The following is a 17,908-nucleotide window of genomic DNA, read 5'->3' as shown; positions in this document are numbered from 1 at the left end:
ATTCTCAAAGGGCCCAAATGTGTAGTTGTGACATCAAACCTCTAGGATTGTTGTGATGTTCCAAGGTAGCCATCAGTCAACCCACATTAACAAAGGATTCCTTGTATGCTCATAACTGTGGTTGGCTCTGGATCTTCAAAATAACCAAAACCCACTTCCCTTGAGTTTCTACTGGAGTCATCTTTCTTAGGAAGTATTATAGAAGTGTCTAACCATTTCATTGTAGCCACTTCTGTTACTCACGAGTCCCTTTGCTCACTCCTCACTTCATGGATAACATAGAGGGGTGTTTTGGGGTCTGTTTTGTTTTCAAAGAGAATATTAATGGCATCCCAGGCAAGATCACCTACAAGCCCCTTTTTGTGGAAGAGTTATTGATGAATTTTATCTAGCATGGAGAATAAGAGGTTTGAGTAGCTTGGGTTTAGCAGCAAGCTTACTGGTATTTTGACATCCTCCCAATAAGATTGATGGCCACATATTAGGACAAAATATTCCTTTTCAAAAGTATTTTGGTCCTACAATTGCTGTTCAGTTTGCAGTAGCAGGTATTGAAAAACAGAAGGATCTCTCCTGATAAGGAAATAAGAAGCAATCCTAAGTGACCTTCAAAGGCCTGGTTGGATGCTGCCTTCCACATCTAGCTTTTCTGATCCTACTGTTTAGGAGAGCTCTCCGACTTGAAATCAGTTTACATAAATTTAGTAATGATTTATTTGAGTGCAAGGTTTAGTTACTCTTAAAATGTAAACTCCTTGGGGGCAGGCTGTGTTTTGTTTTTGTGTTTCTATCTCTAATATCTAACCTAGGGCCAGTCACAAATTCCATTACCATGGAAGGTTTTTGTGGAGACTTTCTTCATTAATATCCATCTCTTTGGAGCTTGAGTCTTTCAGAAGTCAGATCTACTGTCCCTTGATTTGGACTGCTTGCCTTCCTGGCAGAACACAGTTGGTGAATTAAATTGGATTGGATTCTGTTTTTGTCTCTATCAGTATTAGATGATTTCTCTCCTTGGGTTTATCAATGAACTCAAGATCTGAAAAACTGATTTGCTGACCAACCAAGGGTCAGTTCCATAGTGCCATCTTAAAGGCAACTAGGGAAATCCAGACCTCTCCATATTTTAGATGCACAGGACCACCAAACATACCCCTTTGGAGCCCTTGGGCATGAACTCATCTTCCTAAGGCAGAATGCTGGGGGGATGGGAATCCAGTGGTTACCCTGTAGGGTATAAACCAGCCACCAGGGAAGGGCATCTCAGCCTAGAGCCAAAACCATGAAGAGAAAAGTTGGAGCCTCAAAAAGATGGCATTTAGGAAAAAAAAATCTTTTAAAGTTGGGATAGAGCAGCTGCCTCTCATATTAGAAACTAGAACAGAGGAAAATCTTATCAAGTTTAACCCAGGTGGTAGACATTGTTTTGCCAAATTAACATTGGTATTTAAAATAATAACAAAAACAAAATGAGCACTCAAATAACAAGCATGCATTAAGTATTCACAATTCCTGCCCTCCAGGAGCTTACAGTCCATGAGGGTAGGCAACATCCATTTATATAACTCCAGGCAAAATTAGTGTAAATTAAACACAAGGAAATTTTGGTGGAAGGAATGAACAATGGGGGCATGGGAAGGGGCATCTGCTGTTTTATCATTTCAAAGGCAAAAACTCAGATTTAGACAAAGACAAATACTAAAATCTAAACAATCTGTATCTGGAGTCACCCTTTTTGACTTGAACAGACCTAGGAATATATTTTTGTAGGGAGCTCTAAGTGAGGAGATTCCCTTGCCTAATGAAGAGAATCTCCTTCTCTGTAAGATCCACTCTCAGAGCCTTGTCCAGGATCACAGTAGGCCTTGGCTCATGGAACCAGTGTGGTCAAAGTCAAGTTTGAACCTCAATCTTCAGGATTCTCTTCTATCTATGAGACAACCTGATTTCTTTATTTGCAAAACAAAAAAGGAGCTGGTTAAATTTTATACAACTTTTTAGTCATTTAATTGCTTCCAGCTGCCAAAATATTTTCTTTGCCTGTGCCTTAAAATGGGGGCAGCTAGGTGATGCAGTGAATAGACCACTGACCCTAGAGTCAAGAGGCTATGTGTTCCAGTGTGTTACACATACTAGTTGTGAGAGACTGGGTAAGTCACTTGACCCTGTTTGCCTCACTTTCTTCATCTGTAAATTGAGCTGGAGAAGGAAATGACAAACCAATTTGGTTTATAAAAATAATAATTCATAGGTTAATTAAGATATAATTTATAATATAACTAGATTATAATTTATATATATTATATTATTTATAAATTAAAAATGAATAATTATAGGTCATTAAGATTTGCAAAGAATTTTACATATTAGATGAAATATTCTCAAAGTAGATATTTACTTAATTAAGGCTTATTCCCTTCCCTTTTCCCATATGGTATTTCATGCAATAGAGCAAACCTATGAGGTAGTTGCTATTATTTCCATTTTACAGATGAGGAAACTGAGACAGAGAACATTAAAGTGACTTGCCTAAGGACACAGTTATGAAATCTGAGGTAGATTTTGGACTCTAGTCCTCAGGTCTTCCTGAAACAGGACCAGAATCTCATCGATTATGAAAGTAGTTCCATGTAAAGCCTTGTAATAACACATACCAGGTAAGAACAAAGGTAAAAAGATTATATTTGAAGTGAGATGCCCTGTTTCTGGTTCCTTGTAAAAGCTGGGAGAGCCACTGCCCTTCTTTAAGCCTCAATTTCCTCGACTGGAAAATGAAGAGGTTGAACCAGATGATCACAAGGCCCCCTCTTAGTTCTAATTCTGTGCTGTTGAAAAAATGGTCAGTATTCTAATTCCTAGAATGCAGGCACAATGGAAAGAGAGTAGAATTTTGGGAAAAAGGAAAAGGCCCCACTTTGCTTGTTTTCAGAGTGCACTCAACATAGAAAGATTTTCACTTGCCAAAATGGGTGGTATGGAAACCCATTATTTATTTTATTTTCATTATTATTATTATTTTTTTTTTTAGTTTTTGCAAGGCAATGGAGTTAAGTGGCTTGCCCAAGGGCACACAGCTGGTCAAGTATTAAGTGTCTGAGGCTGAATTTGAACTCAGGTCCTCCTGACTCCAGGGCCAGTGCTCTACCCACTGCACCACCTAGCCACCCCTGGAAACCCATTTTTTAAAAAAGAAGAGGTCTCTCCAGGTCAAATGGAGAAAACACCTGTTTGAAGGTCTAACATTTTTACTCCACCATCATGGACTTGATTAAAATACATTTCTCTTCACATGCTGCCTTAATGTTCAGACAGATCATTTCTGCTCCTTACAACTTAATTAGCAAAAGAAACTAGGAATTCTGCCCCCTGGTAGAGCCATTTAACAGAAAGGATGGAGGCTATTACTCCGCAGGAAGACACTCAAAGAACCCATCAAAATGTTCATTTCTTTTCTATAGGAGAGCCAGAATTAGGGCACAATTTCGACTTGTTTTGCATTTCTAGCAGTTAATATCTTTAAGGTTATGCTCCCTCCTTGTCCATATCTATGTGATAAGGTTCCTATGACATTATCAACAGCAAAGGCTAAAATGGTTCTTCTGTGACTTGGGCTAAGGGAGGGGCAGTGTAAGCATTGGCCTTGGACCCAAACAAATTTGAATCCAAATCTTGACCCACAGAGTAACTTGCTATGCATGTGTCTGTCAGAGAATAAGTCATTTAGCCTCCATTGACTAATCCGTTAACTGTGTATAATTATCAGATCTACCTCAAGGCTCTGGAGAAGGATCAGATGAGATAAAAATCACATATACACCATTTGGGAATCTAAATGACTAAAATAAATACTAATATTATTGCTCATGAAACCCTCTGTAGCACTCATTGGATTATAACAAGATAACAAATCAACTTTCTAAGCAGCATACTTGGTCTGAACAGGTTTTCCAAAAAGCATGAGGCTTTTAAAACCAATTTATTCTAGTTGGGGGTTTGATGAGCAAACTGCAAAAGTTGGAGGAAGTGGCCAATTTTTAGCTGAAGAAGAGAAGTCTTAAATGGGTCTTAACTGCCATCTGAAGTATTTGAAGGACCATTGTGGGGAAGACAAGGTAAAAGGGTCCCACTTGGCCTCTCTCAAGATCAAAGCAAGGGTTAGAAAGAGGTAGATAAGGGCTCAATGGAGGAATAACTCCATTCCAACAAGGGGCATCCCAACCAAGGGGTCAGGGGCTGCCTGAAGAGGAGGTGGGTGACCTCATACTGGGAGGGCCAAGGCTAGAAGTGTGGCTGTCCACTTCTTATGATCATGGCAGAAAGGACTCTATATCAGCTACAAACTGGACTTAGTGGCTTCAGAGGGAACATGTCATGGTGGATGTGGGATCAGGAGATATGAATCTGAATCTTGGCTCAAACCCCTAAGAGCTGTGCGGATGAACATGGAGATGTCACTTAAGCTTTAGTTTCTTCTCTGTAAAATGGGAGTAAAATAATACTTGTCTTTTCCATGCCCTCCCCCATCCCCACCCCTTATAAACTCTAAGTACACTATAAATGGATGTTCTTTTGTCATTCTGGTCCTCCTGGAGAACAAAGGCCAACCAACAACTATTATACTCTTCTGCTTCCAGTTTGTACCTTTGGGACACATGGAACATCACTGTTCCTTAGGTGGAATTTTATATGGGATGACAGAGAAGGTAGAACTTTACACTGGCAAAGTTAATCAAAGATGGCAAGTCGTTTCTGCACTTGCTCTTCTCTGGGGTCAAGATAATATGAACTCTGCTAAAGTCTAATGAATAATCTTTTTCACTATGCAGAATAGGGGTAAGGAACGTCTGATCCACACGTCCATAGAAGGCCAGTGAAAGCATTTGGTCTGATGCTGCCAAGACAACTGCTCAAAGGCAAGGCTCAGAATTTAATAAATCGAGGACCTTTATAGGGGTGAATTAATTGTTTGACCAAATATAGCAGGTGAATGATGTTATAAATATCCATATGAACCACCCCTGATCTAAAGAAGATAAATAATCAGAAAGGATCTGAAGGTAGGAGAAAGACAAGTACATTCATTTTGCTTTTAAAACTATTTGATTCGTTGTTGTAAGGCTGAGTGAAGAATGGCAACTAAATCTTAATGTGCCCAATTATAGACCATCAAAAGTATAAAGGGAAAAACCACCTTAAAACATTTAAAGGTACAATATTACATGCAAATGTATGCACTTAGCTGTCTATAAATGTTTCTTGCATAATAAAATGCAAGAATAAAATTTCAGTATGAGTTCATTAAAAGTGAGACTATAAATATCACTCATTGGAAATGAAAAGAGAGATAATCCAACCAGTAACTGCCTGCCCATTTTCACCTGTGTTTTTCTTAATTTCTCTACCTCTTTACTTGCCTCCTTGGAAATGATGGCTTCTTCAGTGCCTGGGAATGTTTTGTGGTGTATGGTGGCTTTTGTTGCTTCTCCCATCCCCACCCCCTTAAAACACACATTTCATCTATTTATATCTCTAATCCAAAAAGGAAAAAAAAAACAAACACTAAATCCCTTTCCTAACTTTCTGCCAATAGGTGGCTTAGTGGATAGAATGCCAGGTCTGGAGTCGGGAAGGCTCCTCATCCTGAGTTCAAATCTGGTCTTAGACATTCATTAGCTGTGTGAGGTTAGGCAAGGCTCTTTACCCTATTTGCCTTAGTTTCCTCAAAATGAACTGGAGAAACAAATGGCAAACCACTCCAGTATCTTTGACAAGAAAACCTCAAATGGGGTGTCAAAGAGTCAGGTATATCTAGAAAATAACTAAAAAGAAAATACTACCTTCCTGCCACTTCTAACCCCACCCCCACCCCGCCCCCAGCTTGGGCCAATTCTTCATTTTCCCTGCTAGGAAGGAGAAATGGTCCCTTGGCTACAGATGATCCATAATAATCTTCAGTCTTCACTTAACTCAGTGGTTAGAATTTCCACAAGACTTGCTATCACACCTCCTTAAAACATGATCTTAAGCCTATCCTAGCTCTCTCCAGCTCTCCTCCTATCTTCTCTTGGAAAGACATCCAAAGAATAAAAAATAAAATGGGAAAAGGTTGGAGTCGAGGTTGCACAGAATGGCAGATATCAGGATAAGTAATTTGCTGGATCACTGAATGGCCTTCAATCTATGACTACTATTCCTGAAATGCTCTCATTTATCCCTGTGTCTGTCTCCTCTTCACCCGAACCCCAAAGTTTTACTGGTGCTTGGTATACTTCTAATCCATGTCTTCTGCACCAAAACAAACAAGCAAACAAAAAAGTAAAAACAATGCAAAAAAACCTACTCCTTTCTAACAGTGAAAAACAGTACAGCAAAACCACCATTCCACACCCATTGCTCCCAACCTCTCCCTGGAATATAGGAAAGTGTTTCATCCCATGAACTCCAGAACCAGTGTCCACAAGGTCTTTCATTTGCATTCAGCTCTAGGGCACCTTTATGTCATAGATTTACTTTTTCCTTCTTACTCTTTTAATTTAATGGAAATGAGAAGAAATTAATTTATATCATGCTGGAGCCACAGATAAGTATCCTTCAAATTAAGAGAAGAAGACATAGTCAAGGATCCCTGGCAGTTTGTGGGAGCAACACAACTGAAATATGAGGCAATTCTCCATGTTCAGGAGGGTTCTATTGCTCCATTCATTGAATGATGTGCAGAAGAATCTAAGCTCCTGGAAGGCAGGAATGACTCTCTTTAGTCTTTGTATCTCAGCATTTAATCAATCAGTTTATCAAAAAGCATTAATGGAGCATTTCTGATTTGCTAGGTGACTAATAGGTGTCTAATAAATGCTTAGTTGAAATAAGAACTGCTGGCAATAGGAAACCAGTTTACATGGGGGCATTCCTGGCATTCCCTGCTCATCCACCAAGAACTGGGACAGAAAGTAGCCTGCTGAGGACCGAGGCCCCACATCATCCTGGGAGTCCTGGGAAATAAGAAGCATGGAAACCTACTCCAAGGATAACCTGAGTCTGAAAACTGGCAGAGCAGTTCCAAGGAGTGTGAGTTGGCCCCTAGGCAATGACCTAAAGGACTTCCTTTCTGGACCAAAATGGCTCTTTAATTGGGAGAGGTGAAAAGGAAAGGTTTTCAGATCCAATCATTTTTCTTTTGTAAAAATACCTGGGGAACAGGGATCGATTTGGTGGAGAAAAAAAAAGTTTAATAAGGTGGCACCAGCTGTCTACAAGCTGCAAAGAAACCAAGGTAATGCAACCACCATCCTCTCCCTCAAAACAATGGAATCTGGGTGTGTAAGGTTGTGTGTGTGTGTGTGTGTGTGTGTGTATGTGTGTGTGTGCATGTGAGTGTAGGTGACTGTAGGAGTGTGCATGGGTGCATGCAACCATGGGAGTGCATCTGTGTGAATGTGAGTGTGTCAATATACGTATCTGTGTCAATGTGAGTGGGTACACGTGAGAGTCTGTGTTAAAGTATTTGTAATGTGGCTGTTGGTCCATGAACCCACCCTTGGGCCAGGCTTTGCAGGGCTCCTTACATTTTTTTTTAAATGTTACCTGGGCTAGTTCTTTCTTAGGAGACCCAAACTCCAAAGATCCCACAGAGCCTAAAGTAGTTAATGGAAAGCCCCTATTTTGACCTATCAGGAGACTCGTCCAAGGTCACACGGTCAAAACATTTCAGAACTATGAAGCAATTCAGATCTTTTCACTGCAAAGCTAAGATTCTCTCCCTCTTCCCTTCTTCATCACCCTGCCTCAGACAGGTCACTCTCTACAGACCTTCCCTTCCGGCTCTATAAAATGGGGAACAGGGCCGGAAGCTTCAGGGACTCAGAGTATAAAGAGCTTTTCTTTTTAGGAATCTCAGGGCTGCACTTTCCTAGACCAGACTAACAACACAAAATACAGATGGCTGCTGGATTAATGAGGCAATGGGAAGGTGCACTGTGGGCAGGACCAGGCTGCCACACCTTATAAACCAGGAATTATGGAAGAGAAGCTGTAGAAGGATGCCCTCAAAGCATAATAGGAAAGACTAGCTTTATAGGGTGCCTTAAGGCTTGCAAAGAACTTAATACGTCTTATCTCATTTGATGGCCACAAGCAGCTTGGGAGATGGGCAGGTGCTATGATGATCCTCATTTTATAGATGAAGGAAGTGAGGCTGGGAGTCATGAAGTCACTAACCCAAGTTATGGAGTTAGATCTGAGGTGAGGTCTTCCTGATTCTAGTACTAATTCAACCTTTTTTTGTCCTTCATCACTGAAGAAGAGCATGTCATCAGGGAGGTGGTGCCATGACAAGCACATGAATTGGATTGGAGTGGGGGGGGGGCTGTGCTAGGTCCCCAGCCTCACTTTCTCCTCCAGAGCCATCTGGGTTCAGTGACCAGATAGGGATCAGGACAACTGGAGATGGCCCTGGATGCAAGTTAGTCAGGGTTAAGTGATTTGCCCAAAGTCACCCAGCTAGTAAGTGGCAAGTATCTGAGGCTGGATTTGAACTCCCATCCACTTGACTCCAAAGCCAGTGCTCTATCCACTGTACCACCTAGCTGTAGTTCTGCTAGTGATGCAATGAGATTAATGGAAAGCCCATGGATGATGACAGGGAACTATGGAGGGTCCCTTGTGGCACACTTGCAAGGTGATTAGGGAAAGGGTCACCTAGGCTGGGCAGGCATGGAGGGGCTGCAGTATGCATCCTGCGAAGGAATGCCTAGGTCAGTATGATCAGGGATCTATTGGGAATATGAGTATTTTAGTCCACAGTGAAATAAAAAGTTCTGATTTTCCTGACTTTCTCCAAATGCTTGAGTTCTCTTCACGACCCTGATACATGAGGAATGAAGCATTCACACAGGAGCCAGCAGCATCCCTGCTGCTCACAAGGGTCATTCTGCATCAGCAAAAATCCCTGTTTTTACTCATGACTTGAATCCCAAGTATCCAAAAGGCTGGAGAGCAGTGAGCATCCAATTCTAAGCAGCAAACAGGTATTTAAATTGTGCTTGCTTCTTCTGCCTTATAAGGCACTGATGCAGACTTGGGTTCGAGGGTACGAGGCTGAACATTGGGGGAACCTCCTTCAAATCACAGCTGAGACACTGACGAGCCAGGTAACCCTTCGCCCATCACGGTACTTGTGGGGAGCCTCAGCTTCCACATCTGTAAAATGAGGGGGTTCCATTCAATGGTATCCAAGATTCCTCCTCACTCTAAATCTAAGACCTATGACTCGTGTCACATTTTGGTAAATGTGAATGGATGCCACAAATCTGATGAGTGAGGATATACCATTGAGAGCTTAAAGACAAAAAAGGGAAAAAAATACCAAAACACTTGTGGTTGCCCTCTATGTGATAGGGAAATACCATAAATTAGAAATAGAGTAGATATTAATTAATTGACTGAAGAATGGACAAATCGTAGCATGTGACTGTAAGAGATAGCGGGAGCCAGTAAAAAGAGGAGAAATTCAAAGAAAAATGAGAAGATACATCTGAACTGATGCAGACTGAAATCAACAGAAGCAACATTCACCATGACTGAAGCAGTGTAAAAGGATAAGCTTGCTAAATTGAAGTCAACTGTAAAAATAAATCTTGGCCTTGGAGAAAAGATAAATTGGGATTACAGGAATGGAAGGTTTTTACCTTGTAAGAAACTGTCACTGTATCATCAGCTGGTTTTGCTTAACAGCTCTTCCCTATTATAAGGGAAAGCTCGTTTGGAAAGGATAAGAGCGTAGCTGGAAATGATATTCATGTCACAACTAAAAGCCTCAATGTACCTGATCTTTTAAAATAAAGGTGAATGAAAGTAACCCCCCTCCCAACTTTGCTCCTACATGGAAGTCATGAGAAAGAAATTTGATATTTTTCTTCCCTCCATTATGTCTATAATTAACAGCTCCAGGCCACTCTAGGGACCCAGTGGGGACTCACTGGATCAACATCTGACCTCTAATGGAAGGGGCTTCTCACCTCAAGCTCAAAGATCTCTCAACCACTTTTGCTCTAACATCCCGTGATTCAGCCATCCTCTCCTGCACAACAGACAGGGGAAAGGCAAATTTTTATAAGATGATACACATCCAATTTCCAACTAGTCCACATGGAAAATGAAGTTGGCTTTCCAAGACCAGAGTCCTGCCTCTGGATTCATTCCCTCCCTGAGCCTAAGTCTGGTGATTCTGTGTATAAAAGGCAGGTTTTAATGAGGCTGGTGGAGTCCTATTAGCCCAGAAACCTGATTTATATGACTCGTGGGCTCCACTGCAATAGAGGTAAGGCAGCCAGGTCTCCTATTCAGGACTGCTCCCCAGAAGAGCTGCAGGCATCAGAGGAAGCCAGGCTCCCCCAGAAAGAGCTAAGGAACACAAGGGGACACAGGATCCACTCAAAAACATATTCTCACTTTTTATGATGCATTTGTTTATATACCTCTCTGGAGTTAGGTCAGAGCAGGACCCTTATAAGAGCAGAGATTCTATGAGAAACTCACAGGATGGCTAAGAAGCCTTTTCTCCCATAACATGGAGTTTATTCAGAGGTCCATATGGTTTAATAGAAATCTCATAAGTAGGAAGATCTGAGTTCAAATTTTGATGCTGAGGTGTAACCTTTGGCAAATCCCTTCCTCTCTCGAGGCCTCGGTTTTATCATCTGTAAAATGGGGAGCTGGGAAAAGTGCTTCTGAGGTTCCCCAGGAATACAAATCTAAATTACAACATCCATAAAACTGGATGATCTAACCCAGGGCCACACAGAAAGAATGGGGCAAGGGTGATCATGAGTCAGATTACATCCATGGGATGCTAAATCTAGAAGTGGATGAGACTTCCACTGAGGCCTCCAAAGGGGAGGTCATTTATCCAGGGTCCCACAGACAAGAAGTGTCAAAAGTAGGATGTGAACTGAGGTCAGAGGACTTTAGTGTCAATGACCTCTCAGCAGTCCACACCACAAAGGTTTCCTTTAATGAACTAACCTAAATTTTTAAGTTCTGGATGAGAAATACAGGTATAGAGAGAGCCGACACTCAAATTTCTTTATGTCAAAGGACATCCAGAGCATTTGAGCATGGGGATAATTCCCTTGGAAGTGAGTGAGCAATTAAAATGAGAAGGGATAATCATTATTTTTATCTCATCTTTGAAAAATAACAGTTAATGCAGTGTACATCATCTCAACCACCTTCCTTGACCAGTAGCTCAAGGGTTATATGTTAAATTAGTCAGAAAACAGGAAGAAAAAACTTTCTGTCCTATTTGAAATTATAATTTAAAGGGGATTTGGTGTGACTCCCTCTCCTATAGAGGTAAAGGACTATGGGTGTGGAACATCATATATAATATCAGGTTCAAATGATATGTTGCTGCTTAGGCTAACTGGTTTTTTCTTTATGAAGAGGAATTCACAATAAGGAATGGCTCGCTAATAGGCAAGGGAAAGTAAATAACACAAAATACAAGCTATGGATGCTAGTTTTTTGTGTTGTTTCTTAATTTATTTTTAAAAAGGGGGGGGATTTGGAAAGATCATCAATAAGGCAAATGAATCCCAAAAACTCTTATTTAAAATAGCCAAGTTCTTCAAATGCCAATGGCGACAAGGATTTCTTCCCTCAGGGGGAGGAAGGAGCGGTCCCCCCTGAGTGACAAAGGTCAGATTTCTGCAGGCCACAGCCCTTCTGGAACTGGATGGACTCGGGGGCTATCATTGTCTGCCACAGTCCCAGGGGGTCAGGGGCGGCTCCAATCTGTCCCCACTGCCGGAGGGACACCCGCTTGGTCACTTTAATCAGCTCAGGGTCACCAAAATTTTGTCTTCCTGGTTCCTGTCACTCCACCCCCACCACATCCCCTAAATCTGTCCAGTGAATTTTGGGAGCTCAGTGCTGATGTCGACAGAAACAGAAATGAGCTCTGAGAGTCCAGTTTTATTCAACAAGGAACTGTCTTGTCTCTTCTATCTAAGGAGCTGAATGAGCTTTGTTGACCAAGGGATCAAGACTCAGCTTGAAGATATTTGTGATCATGTTGCTCATCGTCTGGTTCATTTTCCTCTTTATTTTGGTCCCTTTAACTCCTGGTTGAGAATTAAACAAATTCCACAGAGATAATAAGATTTATCCAAAACATGTTTTCAAATAAAGGCAATGAAGATGGCATAAAAAATGTCCTGGAGAACCATGGCTAGCACAGTCTCTCTGCTTAACATAGGTGTATTCAAACATAGGCATAATTTTTTATGTGTATCCATATATTTGTGTAAAATGCACATTATATTATATTTTTCAAGAACTGTGATGATGCAGTCCATTTTTAATTAACAAAGTATCTGGTTGATCCTTTTAAACCACGCACCGAACCATCTGCCCTGAATTATAGCCTGCTTCTCTTATACAGACAATGGGAATTGAATTAAAGAATATTTGGAAACCCCTGCAGAGATATGAAAGCATTAACAGCTGCATGAGAACTTAACTGTCACAAAGTCTTTTTCAGAAGTTTTTCAGATCGACAGACAGCCATGCTGGCCACATCTACTGAATTTTAAAAAAACAGACAGGGAAGGGGGTAAAAGGAGAAAGAAAAGAAAATTCTTTCCTGGAGAGAACAAGAGGAAGCACATCCCAATGGTGGTAGTGGGGGGGGGGGGTTCCCAAGCTGCACACCCCAGCCCTCACCCCATTTCCAACATGAATCCCTAGGCTGGCACACATGTTCTGGATCATACTGCCAATGGAAGAATGAATGAGATGCCAACAAAATAACCGCAACAGAGGACTTAAAAATTTTTAGACAGTAAATATTACAACAGTTCATCTCGAAGAAAAAATGAATTAAGTTTGTTTTCCATTTTTTTGTAACAAAAAAGTTGTTCTAGTGAAAAGAGCTGAATTTTGATCAGCTGCTAATCCTGAAGCAGGAGGCCGATAGCAGTTTGTTGTTTTTTTCCCTATGGATGTTCCCGGTTTCAAATGCCACTTCTTTTCAACAACAGAACCCGCCTTCCCATCAGTTCTCGACCTCCTGGAGGTGGAGACCCATTCAAAGGCTGTGGCGCAGCGGGGGGCCGAGCTTTCTCCTGGGCGTATCCTGTATCACTCATCGGCAACCTCCTGCCATCAGGAGCCAATGTTTTCTTTCAGTGTCTCCTTGCATTCCAAAATGCCAGTCATGGCCCGAAGACCCCAGGCCATAGCCTCCCTGTCTCCATCAAAAGCCCCTCCAGAGGACAGGGCAACTCTGTTCAACCTACAGCAAGACCTCTGTGGTCAGTGGTGCTTCCAAGGACACACATCCCCAAACTGACCTTTTGTCTGATGCTACTTCATTAAACATGCTCAGCAATAGTGAAATTCAATTGTGTGTGTGTGTGTGTAGTCACTCACATGGGCATGTATGAGAGAATTGCAGCTAATCAGAAACAAAGACTGGATGTATGACTGGAACAAACTAGAAGCTTAATAATTGTGCATTGCTTCAACTTGAATCATAGTACACAAAATGGTTCTTAGTGACCACATGACACCCTTTTTTTTTTTACTTCATTCAGAAAGGAACTATCTAAAACAAAACGACCTTTTCAGAGTATGCAAAGACCAACAGACTTCTTAGGACTAGGAAGATATCTTCCCCTTCCTTACACACTTCCACCTCCTCAGTGCCTAGGACAGTGTTGATATACAGAAGATGTACCATAGTAATGGCGTGGAACACAAATACATTATATTAATAGACTTGCTGTAAGAAATGATGCCATCAGCAAGCATTTATTAAGTGTGTCAGACATACATATAAAAAGTATATAAAGGATTTAGAGAAGCATGGGCAGGCTTATATGAATAGATGAAGAGCTTTGGAAGCAGACTCAGGAGGATGTGCACAATCACTATCACGGAGCAGCGGTAGCAGCAGCCACACAATGCAAAGTGAACACCATCAAATTATAATAGATAAGTTCAACTATACAGAAAAGGTCTGAGCAGGCCATTGATTTTGGCCTTCATTGCAAATATGGGGGGGGGGACTCTAGGGGTCAACACTGCATACACAGGATGACCTTTGTTTTTTCAGTGTGTTGGTTAATTTTGCTGAATTTTCTCTCTCTCTTTTTCCATTACTGACCCCAACAATTCATGGATCCATTTAGAAAGGGAGGCACTTATTAACCAAATCAAAGATCTTCCAAAACACTGAAGAAAAATGAATACAAAGGACCTTCAGATTTATTTGTCCTGTCCCATATGTCATATATGAAATTCTGCATAGGGAAAGTTTGGGAATACATTTTATGTTAGGTTTATGTACATAGGGAAATTCTGCCTAGGGAAAGGCCTGAGAGAGGCAAGAAAGAACAGAATATTTTTTCAAACCTAATGTCTTCACAAAAGGTCCAGATAGATGAGAGAGAAAGTCTTAGAAGCTATGCTGAAGTGCTAACTTCAGGAGCCACCAATGTACATGTAAGGTGGGACGAGGGAGGTTTTTCTAACCCATTTGGAATAAAGGCATAAATATATTTCCAATATCAAAACCATCACAGGGAGCTATGTCTAAATGGACACAGAAAGTGAGAGAAACAGCAAACAATTCTGCATTTGAATTTGATGCAGCTCTACTTTTTCAGTTAATTTGAGCTCATGGACAAAAGCTTTCTCACAGTTTGCCCGCTCCCTACAAAAAATGTCAGTCAACCTCTCTGGACTCTGGAAAGGGAAACTTCCAAGCACTTTATTCTTCAAGATGATTTAACGAAAAGAATAAGGAAAGAATGAGAACATTCTCCTCTCTCATCCCTAGCCATCATTCCTTCCCTGGTGAATGTTGTTAACCCATTTGCAGTCGCTAAACAATGAGGAATCCAAGGGTATTAGGTATTAGGGATGCCTATCATGTAACTGCTAAAGAAACCATTTTAATTCTGTTATTGTACTTTTGAATGCTGATATATATGATCCAAAAAAGGACCCAAAAGCCACTCTATAAACCTATGTCAGGCCAGGTAATGAAATAATCTGAAAATTTTAAATTCTCTTTAAAAAATGAAATTAAAATGGTGACCAAATACTTCATGAACACCCTCTAAATTAGCCATTCAAAGCAAATATATTCTACTTAGCAGATATAAAATATGCATAATAGAAATATTCACAATATCAGAGAGATATAGTCTTGAACTATATCCTGATGATTTGGATTAAAATCCTTGGATTCATCACTCCCCAGGATCATGCCACTAGCTACCCTGAGTTGACTCTGGAAGCCTCTTCTTTACATCTACTCACCAGTTTTTCGAAGAGGGAAGTCATCCTTTGTGTCTTGTGCTCCAGGCAATGGGTACTTGTAGGAAGGTGAGGTTCCACTCAAGGGCGGAGAGCTTTGATCAAGGGAGGTGTGGTGAGCCGCCCTGCCAAAGACAAATAGTCACCAGTCAGCAGCACTCCAGTCTTCATGTGACATAGACCAGACGGTACTAAACAGACACACTCTTCACTTAATGACATGATTATAATCAATTTTACTTCTGGAGCCATGGGCTCACCTGCCCAGTTTTAATGTGATCGCACATTCAGAAAAGTCTAATATTCAATCCCATTTTACAAACCTTTAGGAATTTAATATGTGACCTCAAGGAACATACATTCTACCAAACTCCCCAGAATGCCTATTGTGTATTTACTGAAAGGGTCATGCAAAGCGGTCAACTCCACCCAAAGCAGACCTTGCCAAAAGATTTTCAATAGTGCTCAATTGCTTTTATTTTTTTTTTTCATGTTTTTCTCTAAAGAAACATGCTAGCAAAAGGAGAAAGAAACAATTATCTTTGGGGGGGCTCAGATATTTGATGCCTGAGAATGAGGTCGCCTCAAAGTAATTTTTCAAAAACAACCTTTTTAAGAAGTGCCTAATATTAAGCAGGCTGGGAAGGGGTGAGAGCTGTCCATCAAACAAAGAACTAATGGGGTTTCCCTAGTTTCCTGTCAAGAATAGCAGCCTCATGGCTTAGGTTAAAGCTTTACTGACATCTGCTCTCCTAAGAAAACTGGGCAATGTGAATGTTAGAGAGTATAGTGTGAGGATCAATGTGGATCCTGTGGCTTGCATTGGAGCCTGAAGCACTAATTTGTATATTCAATGCACAATTTTGCCAGTTATAGTCCATGGAGAATATTTCAACCCAACAGTTTTCCTGTCCAAAATTAATCTCACAACAAACTGTGGCCTAGACCTAGAAGTAAGAGTCAAATGTTGCTTCTGGAACTTATTAGCTGTGAGACCATGGGCAAGTCACTCAGAGGATCAGTTTCCTCACCTGTAAAATGGAAATAGCACCATTTCAACAACACCTTTACTTTAGATGACATGTTGGAAGGCATCAAAGAGAGGATGCACATGGAGTGCTTTGCCAATTTTTAACTACAACATATATTACATTTTATTATAATTATTATTAATTATATAATTATATATTAATTGCATATAATTTCTTAATGATATATTAATTGAATAAATTTATTCATTATATACTAGATAAAATTATTTATAATACTAATTCCTATTAATAAACAATTATTCCAGTCCATGGGGATCACCAAGTAAAATATAGTGTCAATAGCATGAGAGCAGATCAAATGCTGGAACTGATATTAGAAGGATCTGGATTAGAATACTGCACCCAACCTTTAAGCCTATTTCTCCATCGGCAAAATAGGACTAATGACAATTGTTTCACTGAGTTGGAAGTCAGAAGGATCAAATTCTAGTTATCATCATTTGAATTTTTATTTTACTGTTTCACACTTAGGATAAGTTCAACTGACCTGGGCTGGGCAAAAGTTTTCAATCTATTGAAAAGATCTGCCCAACAACGGGCACGTTTTATATCTTCTTGAGAACTCGCTTTATAAAAACAAACTCAAATACTTTTGTATCTAATAATTCCAGGCAAAATAGTTGTTCCTCACTATAAGTGAGTTACCTCCACTGAAAAAGTCTCTCAGTTATCCATCCTGTCTCACCTCCTCCTCACTCATCCTTGAACCTCCTCAAATGATCTTGCTCTACCCATTTACCTGTTTATGTGAGGATTCTCTCTTTACACTCTCCCCTTCCAAGTAGAAATAAGCTCCCCTAAGGTCCAGCACTGTTTTCCATTTGGTGTTTTTATCTCCAATGTTTATTCCAATGACTGGCACATAGTAGGTATTTAATAAATATTTATTGGCCAAGATGAGTCTGATCTGGCCATGCAGATTATATGTGGAATTGCAAATTATGCAATCCTTCTTTAAAAATGCAGTCAAACTCAGCTTGTCCTACCTTGTCCACTAAAGAACATTTCCATGAATATGAGGTTTCAGATGAATTTCTCATGCTTTCCTCACATATTCTTCCCCCGTTCTAGAGAAAGCTATTTACTACTCCTCTTTCAGAAGCAACTGCTATGGGTCTTCATGTTTGACATGTGGTATCATTTTTTACATATGATATCTACTAAATGATTGTATGAAATGGTAAACAATACATGTCAGTGGGAAAGGGAAGCCCCATGATGCATTCTTGAGCAGGATAATCGAAATCTTCATCAGTCAGGGTGCTGGCTTCTCTCTTCCCTGTGAAAGTCATAAAATACACATGCTTGGATGCCTCCAGCTGGCCACCACACCGTTTTTCAACAAAAAGATGAATGCAACTTTAGGAAGCTAATTCTCCTTCTTAAGGTGCCCTCTATGTTCATTTTAGGTGCAGAAATATAAACACCTAGGAGCTATACATTATGAGAACAATTCTCCCTTATTCTAAGAGTTAGAAATCAAATAATTCCAAAATGCAGAAGCAAATTTAATTGCTGTTGGGTTTTTTCCTAGA

General features: G+C 40.4%; 1 protein-coding gene across 9 annotated transcripts in view; it reads right to left on the bottom strand.

Moving 5' to 3' along the window:
* HDAC9 (histone deacetylase 9) overlaps positions 1 to 17,908 on the bottom strand; it is a 947,449-nt gene that overhangs the window by 397,578 nt on the left and 531,963 nt on the right. For all 9 annotated transcript variants that reach the window (XM_074195439.1, XM_074195435.1, XM_074195442.1 and 6 more), the window contains one exon: positions 15,325 to 15,446. In XM_074195439.1, the coding sequence (XP_074051540.1) occupies positions 15,325 to 15,446 (122 nt within the window). The remainder of the gene's footprint in view (positions 1 to 15,324; positions 15,447 to 17,908) is intronic.

The sequence above is a fragment of the Macrotis lagotis genome, chromosome 7 (assembly GCF_037893015.1).
Source record: "Macrotis lagotis isolate mMagLag1 chromosome 7, bilby.v1.9.chrom.fasta, whole genome shotgun sequence".
Taxonomy (NCBI): Eukaryota; Metazoa; Chordata; class Mammalia; order Peramelemorphia; family Peramelidae; genus Macrotis; species Macrotis lagotis.
The sequence above is the reverse complement of the archived record's forward strand: the minus strand, read 5'-3'. Positions and strand labels throughout refer to the sequence as shown.